Genomic DNA, 21,394 nt, shown 5'->3' with positions numbered 1-21,394 from the left:
CATGCTCAATGACAAAGACACCCCTATGATGATCATGAGAAAATTTTGTGGGATTTGAGGACTTGGAAAATTATGATGAGGACTAGGACTGACTGGGCTCCATCCCTTTGGGCACCCAGAAGCCTATGGTCCCAACACTTAGAGGGGACCATGTGGGAAACCATTGTCGCATGTGATTGAGCACCTCCCTGATTGGGTGTGAGGCATTCTGGATAAACTGTGCCGAACTAATCCCCACCCTGTCTAGGTGTGACAGCCCATCCATGTGGGGCTGTTACTGACCACTGACCCTGAGACCAATCACTGATCCTGACCTTGGCATGCTATCCCCCTCGACCTTCATTGGATGAAATTTTCCCCAGAATTTCTTGTTCCCCAATAAAAGGCCACTCCCTGGCATGCTCTCCTCTCTCTCTCCTGTTAGTCCTGAGTAAGCCTCACTGTCCCACTGGGTGGCTTGAGTTTTGTGTGTTTATTTTGATCTCACTAGTTAACTTCTATGCTTCAAACCTCTTGTATGAAGCCAGTGTGCTGGTCGCGTGGCAGAGGACCAACCTATGAAATTTATGGTGGATACTGGGGCTCACCATTTGGTTGTGACCCAAACTGTGGGCCCACTTTCAAAGGAAGAGACCACAATTGAGATCGCCCCAGCAAACAAACTCATCATTTTTTCCTATTATCACAGCATTTCAACTTAGCAGGCCATGATTACTTCATGGCCTGCTAAATTGAAATATTGGGATAACAACCAGAAAAGATGGCATAAAAGGAAGACAGTGGCTTCTCACTCTCCTACTTAAGGCTGGTTACAAAGTTTCAAAAAAGAAAGCCCAGATCTGTCAAGAAAAAGTCAAATACCTTGGTATCTGTTTGACTCAGAGTCAGTTGCAACTAGGCTACAAGAGGTAACAGGTGACCTGCTCAATTCCAGTCCCTTCAACCTGCTGTCAAAGAAGAGATTTTTGGTGCTGTTTAATTAGGCTGTGTATGGATCCCCAACTTTTCAGTTAAGGCAAAACCTCTCTATGAAGGCACACAAAGTAAAAAACAGGATCTGCTATTTGGTGGACCAAAAAAACAAATGGACTTTGAGACACTAAAGAAGCACTCACCAATGCACCTGAACTAGGACTCCCTGAACTCATAAAACCTTATTCCTGTTTGTCCATGAATGGTATGGAATAGCTGTACTAGTCTTTCTGAAATGCTTGAACATGGCACATTCAGTGGCCTACCTATCTAAACAGCTGGACTCAGTACATAGCCCAAGGCTGGCCACCTTGCTTATGGGCCCTTTCAGTCATGGCCCTTCTGGTGTTGAAAGCTAATAAACTGGCTATGAAACAAGAATTAGGTGTCTGTGTTCCTCATTAATTTTGACATTATTAGAGTACAAAGGATACTGTTGGCTAAATAATGAAAGAATGGTCAGATACCAGGGCATGTTCTGTGAAAATCCACAAATCCACATTAATGTTGTATGGACCCTAAACCCAGCAACTTTGTGCCTATCAGAACAGGACAACCTACTACAACTGCACTGATGTCATGGGTGAAGTGTTCTCCAGCAGAACAGACCTGACAGACAAGCGCCTAAAGAACCCTGATGCAGAATACTTCAGAGTTGAGAGCAGTTGGAGACAGCCCTGAGATTATACTCAGAAATCTGTGGTGGCTCTGAGGACCAAGGACACAATGTGGAAGGTCCTGACCACCACTGTGACAATGGGAATGTCCTAGAAGTTCAATGGAAAGACACTAATTCCCATTGAGTCATTAATGAAGGCCATTAGTTATCTAGAATACAGTTGAAGAATCAAAGCACAACCAGATATTTTGAAAAGTCCATAAACCTGCTGAAATAGAAAAGAAAACCCTACTTCAAACTGCTACTCTTGAGAAGGTCCTGTCATAAAATCAAATCCTGGGGAAAATGCTGAGCACAACTGTGATGCTGGAAATGGCACTCAGCTCCCCAGAGACCCTGGGAAATTTCCTGGGATTCAATGAGAATCTCTGAAAGATCCTGAACCTACTATTTGCTTGGGAAAGATTCAGAGACTAGCTCTGAGGCTGGGAGAAGCAGTGAGCATCACTGAGATCCTAAAAATAGCACTGAGCCTCATAGAGAAGGTGTTAAAAACCCTTAGAGAAGGGGACTTTGAGAATAGCTCTGAAACTCAGTGAGCCCCTAGAGAAACCAATGGTACTGACTGAGAACCTTCAGGAAGGCCCAGAGATCTTACAGACCTTGGGAATGGTGCTGTGCTTCACTGAGAATCTGGAAAGAAAATGAGACCACTGAGATTTTGGAGAAGGCCATACATACATCTGTCAACCTAAGAAAGACCCTGAGCCCCCTGATACTCTGAGTAGATTTTGAACACTGTTGAGTCAACAGTGAATGAATTTAACCCCTCTGAGATTTTGTAGGACTTTAGCCTATTCTAAAACATGGGCAATAATCTGAGCACCATGGAGACCATGAGGACCTTCCTAAACATGATTGAAATTCTGGAGAAGTCCTTGGGTCCTCCTGAGGCTTTTGGGTAGGCCCTGATCTTCTTAGATGCTAGGGTTGGCCATGAGATTTCCTCATGTTGAGAAAATACCAAAGATACAGATACCTTGAAGAAAATCCTTGCCATCATGAAGGGACAGGGGCAGGCACTATGCATGACTGTGAATGGGGCAATGTTGCTAAGCTCCAATGACTATGTGAGAAGGCAAATAAACCAGTAAAACATTGAAGAACCTGGTGAATCTATGAACTGCAGAAGTCCTGAGACTGTAAGGAAACAAAAAGAGAAGAAAGCACGATGCAGAGGCAACATGGCTGCTTGTCTAAGCAGCTGTCTCTATTTATACCATTAGATTACATTAGCTCACTGCACCATTAGTACATTAGGTGTTCTGGTTGAGCATGCATTAGTTCTCGTAATAGTGTCTGGGAGAAACTGCAGAATGTTCCAGCTGTGGGAAACAAGACACCTCTTATTCTCCAGGAATTTGCTTACCAGAGACACTTGCTATTTAGCACATTTCCACAGTCAGAACACTTACAGCTCCTCCTTTTTTGTTTTATGTGGGCTTTTGGAGGGATAACATTTGGGGTTTATTTTTTGTTTTGTTTTGTTTTTCAATATTGGTGGAGGTGAAAAATATGGTAGGCTTCGACAACAACAAAAACAAAACGACAATCCCAGTATTAGTAGACACTCACCGATGACTAGTTGTTTAATCCAAGTAAGATTGGATAAATACATGGTTAACCAATCCAATATATCTCAACTTAAATAATCCTATTGGATCTTTTTAATGATGTCTGCAAGGTAATGTAACTCTTTTGAAATGGAGTTAATATTGTCCCTTAAATTCAAGTAACACATATTGTTAAGGTCATTACAGCCTTTACAATGTAATAATAATAATTGCAGCCAAATTGTGAAGAATGACTTAATGATTTTTCTTCATTTAGCATATTGATTTCCATAGAGTTATGATTCATATTTTTCACAATATCACAGGCTAATTTCATACTTTGTTTGTAATCTGTGACAGTCAATCCAATGAGTACAAAATTATGCAAAAGCATAGGTCATATATGAAAGGGCATATATTTTAATAAATGAAATATTTTTAAATTTATTTGTCCATAGTGACAAAGCAGACTAATAAATGAGAAATGCAAGGAGGTACCTTTTCAGACCTATGGGCACTAGCCCAAATGAACCCAGAATGAGTCTTAATGGAAACATGAAGAAAGGAAAAAGGACAAAAGGGAGATGGAAAGAAAATGAACAGTATCCATTTCCCAAAATGCATTAGACTGTAGGCCCCATGGATTTACAGATTCCCACATGGGGTCCCAGAAGGGCATCCAGTGAGAACAGTTATTGACAATGGCCCAAGTCCATTGGGAAAACATGGAAAGCATCTTCATTAGTGAGGATTTTGATGAAAATATCTATGAGCTTCTACAGCATCTGAAAATAAAATATAAAGGGACCTCACAGCTGCATCTGTGTGTTACCTTCCATCAGAGGTCCAGGAATTTATCAAATTAATAAATACAGATACTACCCGCTTTGCTTACCTCAATCTGTATATAACATCAACCCAGCTACAAGACTCTAGGGTAGGCCCTGAGGCCCACTGACCCTGGGAAAGCTGCTGAGTCCCTTGGATACCCTTCCTGTCACTGAGAATTTGGCATAGACTGTGATCATCAGTGTTTCCTGGGAAGACTACAGCATCACTGAGTGCCCAAGAAGGCAATGACACCACAAATACTTTGCAAAAGAACCTGGAGATCACTGTAATCCTGGGGGAATGCCCGTGACAAAGACTCTGGGAAGAACCTGAGCAACCCTGTGACCCAGAGAATGGCAATGAACTCCACTGAGAACCTGGGAAAAGTGCTGAGATTTACTGAGACACTGACAAAAACTCTAAGTGCCAAAAGACATTTTTAAGGCCTTTGAATCACACAAACTCATGGAACACCTCTGAAATTCTGTGTACAGTTGTGAGTCATGCTGAAACCCTAAAAATTTTCCTGAAAATTGAACAGCCATGAAAACTGTATTTTTATGGGGAAGATTTAGAGCATCACAATGAGGCTTGACTAAGCATGAGCATCATTGAGACTCTGAGAATAGCACTGGGATTCTTAAACAACCTAGAAAAGACTCTGAAATGACAGGAACTCAGTGTTCTCCTATAAAAGGAAATATTACTAATTGAAGCCCTGTGAAGGCCCTGAGAAAATGGTAAAATTTTGGATGGAGCTTTCTGTACTGAGAGCTGAGAAGGCAATGAGAATACTAAGTCTTGGGAAAGTAGTGCAAACACCTGCCAATGTAAGAAGGACCCTTTGCCTTCTTAAAATCTGATAAATATTTTGAACACCACTGAGACAATAGTAAATGCAATTAACAAATCTGAGATTCTTATTGAAGCCTTGAGCATGTTCTAAAAACTAGGCAATATCCCAAGCACCATGAAGACAATGTGAAACTTTCTAAATGAGATTGAAATTCTGGGCAAGGCCTTAAGCCCTCCTGAGATTCTAGAGTAGGCCCTGAGGAACTCTAACACGGAAAAGACAGTCAACTCCTCTGATACCATGACTGTTACTGAGACACTGGGGTAGGCCTTGACCATCAGTATAACCTGGAACAGTATAGTGTCACTGAGTGCCTGAGAAAACCATGGCAGCACTGAGACTGGAGAAGGCCCTGGGCACCACTGTGCCTCTGGGGAATACCCAGAGTCTCAGTAAGACTCAAGGCTGACCCTGAGCAACACTGTGACCCTGAGAATGGCAATAAACTTTACTGACAAATTGCTGAAGTTTTTCTGAGACCTGGGCAGAAACTCTAGAATAGTGTGTCTTTAAGGAACAATGGAAGCCATGGTGACAATTTTGGAACAATACTGAACATGACTGAGACACTGTAAGGCATTGAGGAAAATATGAGAGCCTAGTAATGGCCATGAGTTCCTTAGTGACCTGCAAAAGCCCCAAAATCCAGTGAAACAGTGGGAAAGCTCAATTAAAATATTATAAATGTTCTGAATGCCAAGAGACACTTTGAAAGTTTTGAATCACACAAACACAAGGAAAGCATCTGAATATCCCTGAAATTTCATGGACAGCTCTAAGTCACAGTGAAATTTTGGAGATTTTTCTGACAACTAAAGATAATCTGGGGAATTCATTGAGATCCATTATAGCATGGGAAAGCCATGAGCTTCATTGTTGAGCTGCAAAAACACTGACACAAGGACACCCTAGGAAAGATCCACAACCCAACCTTGACCCTGGTGGAGGCCCTGAAACAACCTGTAAAACTATGTATTGAAGGCCTTTGGCCTCAGAGAGTTCTGGGGGAAAACTCTGAATCCTAATAACACCTGGCATCTCAAAAAAGACCCAAGAGAATTTCCTGAGCACCTGTAAGTCATTGGGGAAAGCACTGATCCAGACTGAGAACCTGGCAAAAGCCCTGAGCTAACACATGTGATCATGGGGTGGCCCTGAGTGCCACTGACACATTGGGAAAGGCCCTGAGCACCACTATGGATAGGGCTATCTCTCTGTTACCGTGACACACTGGACAGGGATCTATTCCCCAATCAGACACTAAGAAAGTCATTATTTTCCCAGAATACTGTGGGAGTATCTGAGCAGCACTAGATACTGTGCAGAGTTTTATATCCACTGAAATAGTACTGTAGGTTCAAGGACCCACTACAAGACTTGGGAAAGACCTGACACAAATCAAACATTAAAAAAGATGCCAAGCACCACTGTCTTGCTGGGAATGGCACTTAGTTCCAGAAACAACCTGTGGAAGGCTCTGGGATTCATTGAGAAACCCTGGTCAACCCTGAACCTGGTGTTTTGTTTCAGAAGATTCAGAGCCCTGCTCTGAAATTGGAAGAAACTTTGAGCATCACTGAGATTCTGAGGATAGCACCAAGCCTGATGGACAACCTGTAATAGACTCTGAAGTAAAAGAATACTCTGAGGCTGGCTCTGATCTCAGGGTTCCCCTGCAAAAAGCAACAAGACCTATGAACCTTTGGGAAGGTTTGGATTAAATTGTGAATCTGTGAATGGTGCTGATCTGTACTGAGAGCCTGGAAAGGCAATGAGACCACTAAGATTCTTGCAAAGATTGTGCACACATCTGCCAAAATAAGGAAGCCCCTTTCTCTTCCTATGAATCTGAAGATTATTTTGAACACAACTGAGATAATAATGAATAAAATCAATGAAGCTGAGATTCTTTTATAAGCATTAGACCTCTTCTAAATACTGAGCAATATTCCAAGCACCAGGAAGCTCATGTGGCCCTTTCTAAACAAGATTGAAAATCTGGGGAAGACCTTGAAACCTCCTGAGACTAAGTGAGGCTGTAAAGCCCACTGACACTGGGAAAGGCCAGATCCCCTCTGATACCCTGAGTGTCAGTAAGACTCTGGGTAGTCTTTGATCATCTGAGTGAGAACAGTATTGACACTGGTACAAGCCTTCTGGTAAAAAATGGAAAACATTTTCACTAGAGAGTAAGGGTTTAGATGAAAATATCTATGTGATTCTACATAATCTGAAAGCAAATAATAAAGGGATTTACAGCTGCATCTTATGTGTTACCTTCCATCAGATGTCCAGTAATTTATCATTAATAAAAACAGATACTACCCCCTCTGTGCTTACCTCCATCTGTATACAACATTGACCCAGCTACAAGGGAAAAGTTAGATGAAGAAAGAGGGGGAATGTGTAACCTGACATAACAAAGAGACTCACCCAACATGAGACATATGAAAAGAAATTGGTGCTAAAAAAAAAAAAGTCTGTCAATACAACTTGATAGTAGGAGAACAATTGTAAGTATTGGAAAGGTAGAGTTTTTCCACAAGTGAGATATAAAATATATAAAATATGAAATATCCATGCCTTTTAAAGATAAAATTTTAGTACAAGCATCTGCATATATTTATGCATATGTATCAGCAAAAGGCAGAACATTCCAGCCTGGAAAATGAGGACTGAGTAACCATTCTAATATTCACAATCCTCGGTTGTGAATAGCAATTACTGATATAAAGGCATAAAGTTTTCCAACAAAAAATACCAATGATAATGGCATATTAGATAAAGGAGATCAACTCACCATTACTAGCAACAATTTTCTGTTATTTTTTGTAGAGCTTGAAGAAGGAAGTGTAGTATTGCTTCTTTAACAACTAGAAAAAAAATGAGAGCATATCAATAGTTAATGGAATATAAGAACATGCTCAATTTAAATGTAATAGAAATTGCTGTAAATTAACCAAAAAAATTTTTTTGAAGGAAGGGTCAAATTTGGGATGTGAGGAATTGAATATTTTTGAAGTAATATATGTCCCAAGTCCCTGATAGAGAGTTAAGGTTGAATTTTTTCTGTAACAACGTGGAATCCTGATTGTAATAACACTTCCTGTAATGTTTGTAGAATTTCATTTGGGATGTTTAATCCTATAAGCAATATATGATCCATACAATGATAAAAAGGTAAATGAGAAAATTTCTGACCAAAAAAGAGCAAGGCTTTATTAACCAAATATTGACATAATGTTGGGCTATTTAGCATTCCTTGTGGGAGAACTTTCCAGTGCAAGCATTAGTAAGCTTATGATGGTTAAAAATGAAGACAGTAAAAGCAAATTTTTTTTTCTGAACATCAGGAAAGAGAGGAATAGTTTAAAACATTCTTTTAACTAAATAACATATAAAGAAAAATTTTGAGGAATTAAATTTGTGTTTAGTGATCCACAATGAAGCAGACCCATAGATTTATACATTTATTAATTTCTCTTAAATCTTGTAATAACCTCCATTTTCCTGATTTTATTTTTATAACAAAAATGGGCATATTCCAAGGGCTAGTAGAAGGTTCAATATGTCCCAATTGTAACAGTTCTTAAATAAGGGCCTCTGTAGCTGCCACATTTCCCTTTGACAATGACCATTATTCAACCAAGACAGGGGTGGTGAATTTCCATTTTATTGACAAGGCAGTCAGATCTGCAGAGGCCCCTACAAAAAAGGTAATTCTTCAGACATCTGAAGTTTATGTAGCATGTCTCTGCCCCATATAGGAAAAGGTATTGCTATCACATATGGCTGCACATGAGGGATGATTTGTGTTGGATTGGAAGGGGCAGAGCATTGTAACCACAGGGAGCTCTTGGACACCCATTTATTATTGCCTTCTATGCCCCAAACCAGAGTTGCCCTTTGAAGGGGCCATGTATGAGGCCATACCAAAAGGGGTAGGACAGTGACATTAGCACCTGTGTCCAAAAATCCCATAATTCATTGTTCATTTAATTAAAGAGTCAATTTAGGTCTACTTTCAATGAACAGTAAACATGCTCCCATGACAGTAGAGCCAAACCTTGCATTTGCTCTTTTGTTTAAAGGTGTTGAGCTGTAACATAAGGAATCACAATTAATTGAACAATAGAAGATTCTTTAGAAAGACTTATAGGCATATGGAACCACATTGGGGCACATATTATACCGATATGGTCAGAATCAATTACCTCTGGAATAATAAATTTTCTTTCTTTAACTCTATGAGAATAAGAAAAAAAGAATCCCAAAGCATTTTTGGGTAAAGTCTCCTAAATTTGAGTGGTAATTTTATATACCTTCCCAAGAAGCCACACCAGGCTTCTTTAGTAGTAATGAAATCGATGCCAGTGATCCCTCTAGGGGCATGAAAGGATTTCTGGAAGGATGTTCTGTTTTAACATGAAGAGATGGCTGTTTCTAGACTGGGAACATTTATGTCATAGGATCTTGAGGCGGCTAGAAAAATGCATTTCCCTCCTTATTGCCACTTTCCAAAACAGTATGTCAATATGCCTATTTATTTATTTTTAATTTGTGTATTTATTTTAATTAGGTATATATGACACTGCTCTCATGCATTTTGATTCATTGTACACAATTGCAGCACAACTTTTCATTTCTGTGATTGTACACAATGTAGCATTGCACCGTATGTTCAGTCATACACGTACCTAGGGTAATGATGTCCATCTCATTTTACTAGCAATTTTTCTTAATTGTTTTGATTTGTTTGAATTAGTTATACATGACAGCAGAATGCATTTATGCAGCAAAAGACAATTGTTTATGCTCTGGCTGGCCAGTGGAATTTGGCCTAATAGGTCAATCAGCTAAGGTATGAGTCTCACCCTCCTGCTCCACTTGCTGAAAACATTCAGCCAAATGTGATCTAACCAGTAGTGGCAGTGGCAGCAGAGGAGGAGGAGTTGGTGAAGGCAAAGGGAACACCTCCATAAAGAATATAAGAATCACAAGTGGCAGGTGGGTGGTAGCAGACAGAGGAGGAGGTGTTTGTTGAGAGACAAATAGCATTGGGAGAAAGATGTCAAGCATGCAACGGGAGCTCACATTCCTCCTGAAGCTTCTTACCTATATCTTCCCAATATTTTGTGCATATGTAACCATTTTCTGAGTTTCAGGAGCAATAAGAACCTCTGCCAGCAAAGCAGTGAAGTCAACATTACATACAGCATGTCCAGCCTTGATAAATAAATAGGAGATAGTTACATAGTTGAGTGTCAGACAGGCATTTTCCAATACCTTACCAATGGGGATCAGTAGCATCTGGTGAAAGACACACATCAGCCTGCTCCAGGTCATAAGCAATCCCTTTCCCCATTAACACATCCAGAAGGGTCCCTGTTTCAGATGTCCAGGTACCACATTGGGCTCCAGCTATAAGAAAATAAAAGGAGAAGGAAGCAAGATGCAGAGGCAAAATGGCTGTAGTCTTAGCAGCTGTACTTATTTATACCATTAGGTTACAGTAGCTCACTGTACCACTAGTGCATTATTGTTCATTATATCACTAAGTCAGATACATTGCATTATAATGTAAGATGTTCTTGTTAATGATCATATAGGTGTTCTGGCCAAGCATGTATTAGTTATCTTAACAGTTTCTGAGAGAAACTGCAGAATGTTCCAGCTGTGGGAAATAAGACACCTATTATTCTAGGGGAGTTTACTCACTAGAGAAATGTGCTGTCTTGTGTTCATTTCCATAGTCAGAACCCTTACATGAGACTCAGAAAGATCTTCAGAGGCACTAGGACCCTAGGAAATGGACTGAAACTCAGTAAGATGCTGGGGAGGCCCCAAGCCACACTGTGACCCTGGGAGTGACACTAAACTCAACTGAGAACCTGGGAAAAGTGCTGAGGGTTACAGTGATCCTGGCATAACCCTGAATCCAGTGTGTTCTATGGGAACTTTCTGAGCCCCACTGAGACCCTGGCAATAGCACTGGACAGGACTGAGACACTGCAAAAGGCCCTGAGAAAAAGCAAAAGCTTGGTAGAGGCCATTTTAACTCCCATCCAGCACAGAAGACTAAACTAAGGTCATTTGTGTGAATTTGGGGTGATGCAAAATAGAACACAGACACAAATTATCTTTACACAAGTTTCAGAATGGCTTTTCCCAGTTCTCAAACTCAAGTTCCCCAGAAGGGATAACAAGAGAAAATCAGAAGAGGTTGATGAGAGAGAGGAAAGCAGGTTCTGTTGGGAGTCGCCCAGGCTCCAAAGACTAACTTCCCCATCCTCCAAGAAGACCCGTCCAATGGTGAGCCCTGCTGGCTCACATGATCCTTACCCACCAATCAGACTAGCCCTGCTGGCTCACATGATCCTTACCCACCAGACTATCCCTGCTGACTCACATGATCCTTATCCACCAATCAGAAAGCACCCCATGCCAACTGTCAAACCCTTCAACCTTTAAACTCTCATAACTGTCAAACCACCCCTGGCTCTATAAATATGCAGAGCTGTTCCTCAATAAATGGGCATTTTCTCTGAAGATGTGAAGATGAGCCTTGTTCATTCTTTCATTGGTGCCAAAAGCTGAAAGGGGGAAAGCCTCACTGCTCCAGGACCCCCTCTCTCAAGGCTTGCTGACCTCGTCCACTCTTTTGAGCACTGCTACTACTCACACAACACCAGCTCTTCCCCTATCAGGTATCCAACTTCAGATGGGCTCTGCAGGGGCTTTGACCATGATCGTCCAGCAAACCTCTGATGCCCAATCTGGAGGAGAGAGCGCACCCCACCACGACCTTCACGGTCACGGTGACTCTCTGGATCCTGGTTCATGAGTGGGAGGTACTGAGGGATGGAAAAGGAAGAATAGGCATCTCTCTCTCTCTCTCTCTCTCTCTCTCTCTCTCTCTCTCTCTCTCTCTCTCAATAACCACCCTTATATGGGGGCCTCTTCTTCCCTCCCTGCAGACTCCTCCTTATTAAATTCTGCACACAAGATTGGCCTTACTATCAATTAGACGATCAAAGTCAATGGCCCCAGGAGGATCCCTAGATCCCACAATTCTCAGAGATCTGTTTAACTCCTGTGAGCGCTCAAAAAAGTGGAAGGAGATCCCCTATGTTGAGGCTTTTTCTCTTCTTTGTTTTCACCCCAACCTATCCTGCAGATAAACCCCCTCCTTACCAACCTCCCCCCCGACCCCTGCGTCGGCTCCATCCAGCCCCTCAGGTGCTCTCCCTGACTCAGCCGACACCTTTAGTCCTCCTCAAACTAGGTCCTGAGAGTTTCAATGTGTCCTCCAGGCTTATAGACTCACTCACCATGATTTCTATATGTATAAATATATATGCATGTTATTGGCTAATACTCTTCTTCCTGAGGGTCGTACCAGAGTCTGGGAACTTGCCAGAGCCCATGTGGATGAAACTCACCGAGTTAATCCCAATCTCCCTCCTGGGCCACTTGCTGCCCCAGAAACTCCTGACTGGGATTATACACAAGCTGGCATACAGAGTAGGGACCGATTTTCCGCATGTATTATTGCTGGGTTTGAAAAAGCAGCATGTAAGGCCATCAATTTCCAAAAATTAAAAGAGACCCCATCAGAATTTCTGGATCGGTTTACAAAAGCCCTTCAGCAGTAACCTAGATCCTGAAACCCCAGATGGCCGTCATGTCCTTATGACATATTTCCTCTCGCAGAGCTACCCCGACATCCAGGACAAACTAAAAAAGCTCGAACAAGGCCCTGCCACCCCCCAGACTGAGATCTTGGCGGTAGCCTCTAAGGTTTTTTACCCATCACCACAGGACAAACCCCTCCCCGCCGGGCACCTGCTTCAAGTGTGGCAAGGAGGGACATTGGGCCAGCGCATGTCCCGCACCACACACTCTGCATGCCCCATGCCCTAAATGTCAACAACAAGGTCATTGGGGCTCTGACTGTCCTAGATCCTATAGGAGGCCTATGGCCAGGGAACCCTTTGACCTTCTGGGCATGGCAATCAATTAAAGGAGCCTTGTGTCCTTGTCCCCAGCCGTAAGGAGACAGGAACCCAGGGTGCGGATTCAGGTGGATAGGTGCAAGGTTGACTTTCTCCTTGACACCAGAGCTACGTTCTCGGTCCTGACAGAATTCTGGGGGCAAACAGTGCCGTCCACCTTTCCTATTGTCGGGGTAGGAGGAAAGACCATCTATCCAAAAAAGACTCCCCTATTACTCTGTTCCATAGACAACTTCTCATTCTCTCAGACGATCTTAGTTGTGCCCCAATGTCCAGTTCCTTTGCTTGGCCAAGATATTCTCTCTAAATTCAGTACAACAATCAACATCTGGGCTCATTCAGGCCCCAGAATCAGCCTGTTCATCTTTTCTGACCCTTTTGGCAGAAGACTGGCCATTCTGCTCCACTTGTGAGGCTGACATGAAACACCATACTGACCTGGTTGACCCAATTGTATGGGATACCCACACCCCCTCCACCGTTTCCTGCCCACCAGTTAACATTCAGCTCAAAGATCCTAACATTGTCCCAACCTGCTCAATACCCCCTGTGCACAAAAGCACTTCTGGGCCTACAACCTATTATTCAGGACCTTCTTAGCAAGGGGTACTTCTGTTCTGTTCATTCCCCTTACAATACTCCATACTAGCAGTAAAAAAGCCCAATGGGTCCTATGGCTTAGTTCAGGACCTATGACTCATCAACACCTCCATTAGGCCCATTCATCCTTTGGTTCCCAACCCATACACCCTGCTGTCTCAGATCCCCCACACTGCTACCCACTTTTCAGTCATAGATTTATACTTTCTTCTCCATTTCCCTTGCCCCCGAATCACAAGATCTTTTTGCCTTTACCTGGACAGATCCCACCACCAGACATTCTAACTAACCTGGACTGTCCTTCTTCAGGGATTTTGAGAATGTCTACACCTCTTTGAACAAACCTTGGCCTCCGACTTCCAATCTTTTCACCCCCAGTTCCCCGAATCCACCCTCTTGCCATATGTTGATTATTGTCCAGCAAATCTCTTTGCCCACCTGCGGGGAGGAAAGAACCCCACCACAGCCTTTAAGGCTATGGTGGCCCTCAGGGATTCCTTCCTTGGGTAGATTCCTAAAGTTCTAGTCCTCTCACCTTAAGATTCAGCCACTAGAGAGACACTTACCCTCCTCTTCCCCTCTCTTGCCCTGCCTCTCCCCTCTTTCTGACCCTGGGAGTATCTTGCCTCTTTGGAGCGGTCCAGAAAAGCCTTGGCCAAGATCTCCCATGGCTCCATCTCCATCCAGGATGAGATCTTCAACTGTCAGGATTCGGTGACGACCAATCTCTGCAGCTCGAACCTGCCACTTAGGCACTCCTGATTTTTTGGCTCTAGCAGGGACTCCCCTTTTGCCAATAAATCAGTTTCCTCCTTCTCTGCGTCCTCTTCCCTCCTCCTTACATGGGAAATGTGTACTCTCTGCCAGTCGACTCTCCCCTACAATGCCTCTTGGATCAAATATAGCGCCCAGGCCTGGCCCACTTATCCCTTACACCACCAAAGCAGATGGCCCCTTTTTGGGTCCCTGGATCCCTCCATCCTAAGAGATCTCTACCAAGCTTTCTTCTTGCTCTGATCCAATCCTACTCTCTGCACCTCTTGCAAACCTCTACAAATTCTTCTAGCCTGTCCAAAGGGCACTCAACAGATGACACAGTTCTCCTACTTTCTTGGCCTTAAAGGGATATCTCTCAAGGGGAAAAGGCCATTACAGTAGACAGAAAACAGCTTATTATGTCTATACCTACACCAAAGACCAAAGATGACATACTCTCCTTCTTGAGTTTGGCTGGGTATTTCAGGGCCTGGATTACTTTTGAATTTCTTCCTCCTTTCCAGGCTGCTATATAATCTGGCCAAGGGCCCCCAAGATGAACTCCTACCCTCAGTGGCAGAAAAGCCCTTTACAATCCTTAAAAAGGCCCTCCTCCGGGCACCCGCCCTGCATCTTCCCGACCTCTCCCGACCCTTCACACTCTATGTACATGAAAAACAGGGAGAAAGTCTGGGTGTTCTGGGTCAGGAATATGGCCCCACATTTGCACCAGTGGCCCACCTATCCAAACAGCTCGACCCCACTGTCAGGGGCTGCCCCCATGCCTCAGAGCTCTAGCAGCGGCCCATGACCTCCAGAAGCACACAAGCTTACATTTGGCTCCCTGCTAACCATCTCATCTCCTCACCATCTAAAGGATTAACTCACTTACAAGGGGCTACAGTCATTTGCTCCTTCCAGGGTTCTATCCCTCCTTGTCTCATTCCTTGAAAAGACCTCCATCTCTTTTCAGCCTTGCTCTCCATTAATCCCATCCACAAATGCCTGGAGGTATTAGAGATGATTTTACCCTGCCCTACCACCATTTATGAGGGACCCCTGCCTTCTTAGGACCTTGTCTGGTTCTCAGATGGTAGCTCCTTTATATATACAGGGTTTAAAGTGGTGGGGTATTGTCGCAGTCTGGCTGGGCACAATTCAGTAGCCACTTGTCAAAAGAAATGAACTTTATTTTTAGAACCACACAGGCCAAACAAAACAGCTCCTCAGGAAAAACCCTCAGAGCCCAACTGCCCACAAGCCTCTCCCTCAACCACCAGCCTCACCACCTCCCACAATCCTCCTGCTCTTGAGGTCGATTGGCTAGGTTGCGTGGGCGGAGCCAAAAAAGTCCCCCAATGAGCAGCTCCGTGGTCTGAAAGGGCAGGGAAACAGCCCAATGAGCATCACCGTAGAGAAGCCAATCAGCTAGATGTTGCTGGGGCCACTGTGAGCCAATCACTGTGAGCCGAAGTCTGGCTTGGCACAATTCAGGAGCCACTTGTCAAAAGAAACTAACTTTATTTTTAGAACTAAAAACGCCAAACAAAACAGCTCCTCAGGGAAAAACCCTCAGAGCCCAACTGCCACCACCGGCTTCCACAAGCCTCTCACCCCCACACCAGCCTCCCAACCTCCCACAATCCTCCTGCTCTTGAGGCCGATTGGCTGGGTTGCGTGGGCAGAGCCAAAGAAGTCACCCAATGAGCAGCTCCGTGGAGGAGCCAATCAGCTAGATGTTGCTGGGGCCGCTGTGAGCCAATCATCAGCTGGCAGTCTGAAGGGCAGGGAAACAGCACAATGAACATCACCGCAGAGGAGCCAATCAGCTAGATGTTGCTGGGGCCACTGTGAGCCAATCATCAGCCGGCAGCTGGAAGTTTGCTGGGGCCCCTTTGGCTGTGGCTCTCAACATCAACTGGCAGTCTGAAAGGGTGGGGAAACAGCTCATTGAGCATCTCCAATGAGCATCACCACAGAGGAGCCAATCAACTAGATGTTGCTGGGGCCGCTGTGAGCCAATCATCAGCGGCAACTGGAAGTTTGCTGGCAGCTGGAAGTTTGCTGGGGCCCCTTCAGCTGTGGCTCTCAACAGGGTATGCTGCGATTTCCCTCTCATCCATCATAGAGGCAAAACCTCTTCCACCCAATACCACCAACCAACAAGCTGAACTCATAGCTGCCACAAGGGCATGCAAAACCCTATGAGCCTCCAGGCTGCCTTTCCAACTGGGAATGCAAGGCCCATCAAACTGACTCCTCCCTTACCATGGGGAATTCCAAGGCCAATCAAGTGGCTCGATTAGCCACCCTATAGAGCTTTACCTCCTCTCCACTACTCTTCATTACCACCGGGGAATGGCCCAAAGATTCCAAACAACTCTTCCAGTTTCTTCACTCTCTATTCCATTCTAGTCCACAGAGTCTCACTAACCAATACCAATATTCCATTAAAACCTAAACCTTTCCCTTCTCATAAGGCCCACAGTCATATCAGGGCCGCAGACTGGCAGACTGATTTCACCAACATGCCCCAAGTAAAAAACATAAAATATCTTCTTGTATTGGTAGATACTTTTTTGGGATGGATTGAAGCCTTTCCCACTTCTAACAAGTGGGCCTCTACTCACATAATCCCCCATTTCAGGATGCCTACTTCTGTCCAATCAGACAGTGGCCCAGAATTCACCTCACAGATAACTCAGGGACTGGCTCACACACTATCACTCCCTTGGCATTTCCATTGCTCTTACCATCCACAGGCTTCCGGAAAGGCTGAAAGGACCAATCGGTCCCTTAAAGAGACCCTCACCAACTCACCATGGAATTAAGCCTGGACTGGGTAAAGGTGCTCCCTTAGGCTTTATTGCGCATCACAGCCTTGCCAAAGAAGCCTTCTAATCTCTCACCTTAGGAAGTCATGTATGGCTGTCCCCTCATTTCTCCCCTAACCCCTACCCATCTCTGAAACCTATGCCCTTCCCCTCCTCTTACATTATCATTCTGAACTCTGGAGCTATCAAGACTGGCTCCTTCCTGATCCTAGTCTCTCTCAAAACCCTACCTCTTTAACACCTGCTCAACTTGTTTACTATTGCCCATCAGGGAAAAAGCCCCCTCTAAAACCAAAATGGGAGGGTCCTGCCCAGATGATTATGTGCACTCCCTTGGTGGCCAAAGTCAAGCTGTCTAATAACCAACTTTCCCCATGGGTTCACATTTTCAGGCTTAAGCCCGGCGCTCGTACACTTTCATCAGAAGAGCCAAGGATCATCACCTGTCATTAAGTAGTCTTGTCAATGCTCCCCCTCATTTCTGGCCCCTTTTAGGTCCTCTCTTTGTCCTATGTCTGGAGATTCAAAGCAAGTGATCCTAAGGTCCCCCTCCAGCCTGACCCCCTTCTTCTCCTTACAGACCCCCTACTTGCTTGGATCTGACTGATAGTGGGACTGTTGTGTGTTGTCCTTCTGATAAACCACTTAGGTGTCTGGAGCATGGTGACCCCTGAATAAGTGTGAACTACCTTTATCATAAGAGAGTACTTTACCAGTTGCCTTCTGGGCCTAAGGAGGAACATGTGTATTTTGTTTACCCTTCCAGTTTTGTAAGAATTTCAAGTTTCACTATGTAAGGTTGAGGTATTCACATAAAATCTGGAGAGATCTGACTGCTGTCAAAGGGAAATCTGGTAACAATGGGCCACCATCCTCCCTTGGTCGCCTTTGTTCAGAGCGTGGGAGAAGCTGCCTTCTTTATTACAAAACCCGGCTTTCTTGGTGTGAAGAGAGACAGACAAGGGAAAGCTGGGAACAGTGATATTTTGGGAAAGGTAAAGAGAGAAGCAAGCTGGTTTCAGAGACACCCATGTAGGAGAGAGTTTGATGTTCAATAAGAGTAGCCTTAATAGAGAGGGGAGGGAGCTAGATTGGACTAGGAATGAAGAGTGGAATTGAGGGTGTTAGGTGCAGGACAGGCTGAATAAGTTGTCTGCAGGGCATGCCAAACAAAGTTAGCTGCAGGATGACCTGGCTTCTCAAACCCTCTGTCTGGTTCTTTACCACCTGTTTGCTTCAAGCCCAAATGCCCAAGCCCCCACTGAAGGCTGAACACTTAACTCCCCTTGTGCAAACAAGGCAGCTTGCAGACCCAGAGACTCCATTAGATTTGGGCTATATAAACTCCCTGTGCCTGTTCCTTCCCTTTATCATAAAGTTTGTTCAGACTCAGGTGGGTAAAAAAATTCTAATCAAGCATTTAACCAGCTTCTCATCAGGAATTACCAACTCTGGTTACTGATGATATCTCCAGTGGAGACCTATGCCAAATGGACTGACATCAACATGGATCTGGAGTGACAAGGAACCGTCATTGATCTGATTTCTGAAGCTATACCAGTCCTCTCTGCCCTCCTGTGGGGGCTCCCTACTTCCCTCCAATTCTCCCACAAAGCCCCATCTCAGCAGGAAGCAGCCAAAATGAGTCCACACCAACTCTCATTTAATAACAAAGAGGGGGAAATGTTGGAGTAGCCCCAGCTCCAAAGACTAACTTTCCCATCCCCCGAGAAGAGCCATCCAATGGTGAGCCCTGCTGGCTCACATGATCCTTACCCACCAATCAGAGTAGCCCTGCTGACTCACATGATCCTTACCCACCAATTAGAAAGCACTCAATGCCAACTGTCAAACCCTTCAACCTTTAAACTGTCATAACTGTCAAACAAAACCCGGAAATATAAATATGCAGAGCTGTTCCTCAATAAATGGGCATTTTCTCTGAGTATGACCCTTGTTCGTTCTTTCAGGTTCAAAAGTGAACTTTTATTTGGGAGGGCAGAAGGGGTAGGTCTACAAGGGAGCAGGTAAGTGTACCTCAACCCTAGTGGGCATGCCTACACCTGGATTTATGCCTTGCTATCTGAGCTGGGACAACACCCAAGTCACTATGAAACATAATAACTGTCAGAGCCCTCTGCCTCAGGACTGGAAGGTGTGTTCATTCAGAGTGACTTCCACAGGCCACAAGTCCCACTGAGGCCCTGGGCAAAACCAATAACTTCTTGAAAACCTGGGGAATATCCTGTACCACACTGAGATGCTAGGAATGTCCAAGAATTCCAACGAATACCCAGGGAAAGAAAGGATAACACTAAAATCATGGGAAACACTCGTATCATGTGTTGTGAGACCAGAGGAGACCATGAAACTTATTGAGACTCATAGCAAGACACCTCACAATCCATGAAATCAGTTCAAGGGAACCTGAGCCTCATTAGTGACCTGGAAAATCCCTGAAACTCAATGGTACACTGTAAAAAAGAACAGAAAACATCTTAGAAACCTTGGAAGTCCTGAAGCCCAAGAGACAATTTTGGAGACCTTCTGATAATACAAACCCATAGAAATGATCTGAACACATGTGATATAGGGTGGACAACCCTGAGCCACAGCAAAATCTTGAGGAAGATCCTGAGACTTACTGATATCTTGGACAAAGTACTGAGACCCACAAAGAAAATAGATAAAAGCCATGAAACACACTATTGAGTTGGAAAGCACTGGATAAATAAACTTGGAAAAATCTACAATTTAACATAGACACTAGTGGAGGCCCTAAAATTCACTGAGGAGATAATGAAGACCTTTAGCCCAGCAGAAGCTCTCTGGAAGAATCTGCAACACAGTCATACTTAAGATCCAAAAAGACACTAGAGGATGCCCGGAGCTACTAAAAGACAATTGGGAAAGCACTGAACCAGACTAAGACCCAGGAGTAAGCCCTGAGTTTACACTCAGAAACTTGTGTTGGCCCTGAGTGCTGCTGACACAGAAGGGAAGACCCAGAGCAACATTATAACAATAGAAATATCCCTGAGTTTTAATGACACACTCAGCAAGGGATATTCCCCGTTGAGACACTAGAGAAGGCCATTATTTCTCCAGAATAATGTGGGAGAATCTAAGCACCACTGAATAATTTACAGAGTCCTTAAACTCACTTAAATAATAGGCTAGGCCCTAGAACTATTGAAGTCTATTGGGAAGACCCTGAAACATAATCACACTCTGGGGAAGATTCTGAGGAACACTGTGATGTGGGGGGGAGGGCACTGAGCTCCATACAGACCCTGGGTAAGGCCTAGGATTCAGTGAGAAACCCCGAAATGCCCTGAAACAGCTATTTTGTTGGAAGCAACTCAGACACTAGCTCTGAGTCTAGGAGAAGTGGTGAGAATTATTGAGACTCTAAGAATAGCACTGAGTCCTGTGGAGAAGCTGGAAAAGACCCTGAAAGAAAGTGAGACTCTGAGTATGGATCAGAAACTCAGTGAGTCTCTGTAAACAGTAAAGAGACCTGTTGAGAGCCTCAGGAAAGTCCAAGTACTTGCTGACCTTGGGAATGGAGCTGAGATGCACAGAGATCCTGGGAATAAAATGAGACCACTAAGACTCTTGAGAATTTTGTGCATACATTTGTCAACCTAAGGAAGGTTCTTGAATTTCTGAAGACTCTGAAGATGATTTTGAATATCATTGAGACAACTGTGAATGAGCTTAACCACTCTGAGACTCTTACTGAGGACTTTAGTCTCCTTTAAACACTGGGAAATATGTTGATCACCACAAACACCATGAAACTTCCTAACAAGATTGAAATTCTGGGGAAAGCCTCTAGCCCTCCTGAGACTCTAAGGTAGGACTGAGCCCCACTGACACTGGAAAATACCTCTGAAACCCTCTAATGCCCTGAAAAGGCCTTTAGGATCACCAGGACTCTGGGGGAAGTTCTGATCACCATTAGAACCTGGGCATAATATAATTTCACTGAATGCTTAGGAAGGGTACAAAGCCACTAAGATACTGGAGAAGGCCCTGACACTGCTGTGACCCTGGGGAATGCCCTGAGACTCAGTAACTATTAAGTATAGAAAAAGAAATAACCACAAATTGTGAGACCTAGGAGAAAGAAATAGAATAGAAAGCCATACACTGATGAATTTCTTCTCTCTTATGATAAATCCTTCCCAGACACTGACCACAAGAAAGGAGAAAGAGTCTCAGCAAACCTAGAAGTGATGGTTTCTAAAAACATTATTTTTTTATTGTGACTCCTTTCCCAGTACTGGTCATCA

At 43.9% G+C, this 21,394-nt stretch overlaps 1 protein-coding gene across 32 annotated transcripts in view; it reads right to left on the bottom strand.

Annotated features, from left to right (window-relative positions):
* Positions 1 to 21,394, bottom strand: part of LOC110597052 (uncharacterized) — a 268,944-nt gene that overhangs the window by 187,076 nt on the left and 60,474 nt on the right. For 26 of the 32 annotated variants that reach the window (XR_013437304.1, XR_013437306.1, XR_013437303.1 and 23 more), the window contains 2 exons: positions 10,183 to 10,312; positions 7,692 to 7,764 (listed from right to left, as the gene is read on the bottom strand). The exons of 1 other annotated variant lie outside the window; for it this stretch is intronic. Coding sequence is in view for 4 of the 31 variants with exons in the window: in XM_078045356.1 (XP_077901482.1) it covers positions 7,691 to 7,694 (4 nt within the window). In the remaining 27 variants the exon portion in view is untranslated. Of the gene's footprint in view, positions 1 to 7,690; positions 7,765 to 10,177; positions 10,313 to 21,394 lie in introns of all 32 variants that reach the window. 5 more of the 32 variants (XM_078045353.1, XM_078045354.1, XM_078045355.1 and 2 more) reach the window with 3 other exon arrangements.

The sequence above is a fragment of the Ictidomys tridecemlineatus genome, chromosome 4 (assembly GCF_052094955.1).
Source record: "Ictidomys tridecemlineatus isolate mIctTri1 chromosome 4, mIctTri1.hap1, whole genome shotgun sequence".
In the NCBI taxonomy this organism is placed as follows: domain Eukaryota; kingdom Metazoa; phylum Chordata; class Mammalia; order Rodentia; family Sciuridae; genus Ictidomys; species Ictidomys tridecemlineatus.
This window is presented reverse-complemented; position numbering and strand designations above follow the sequence as displayed.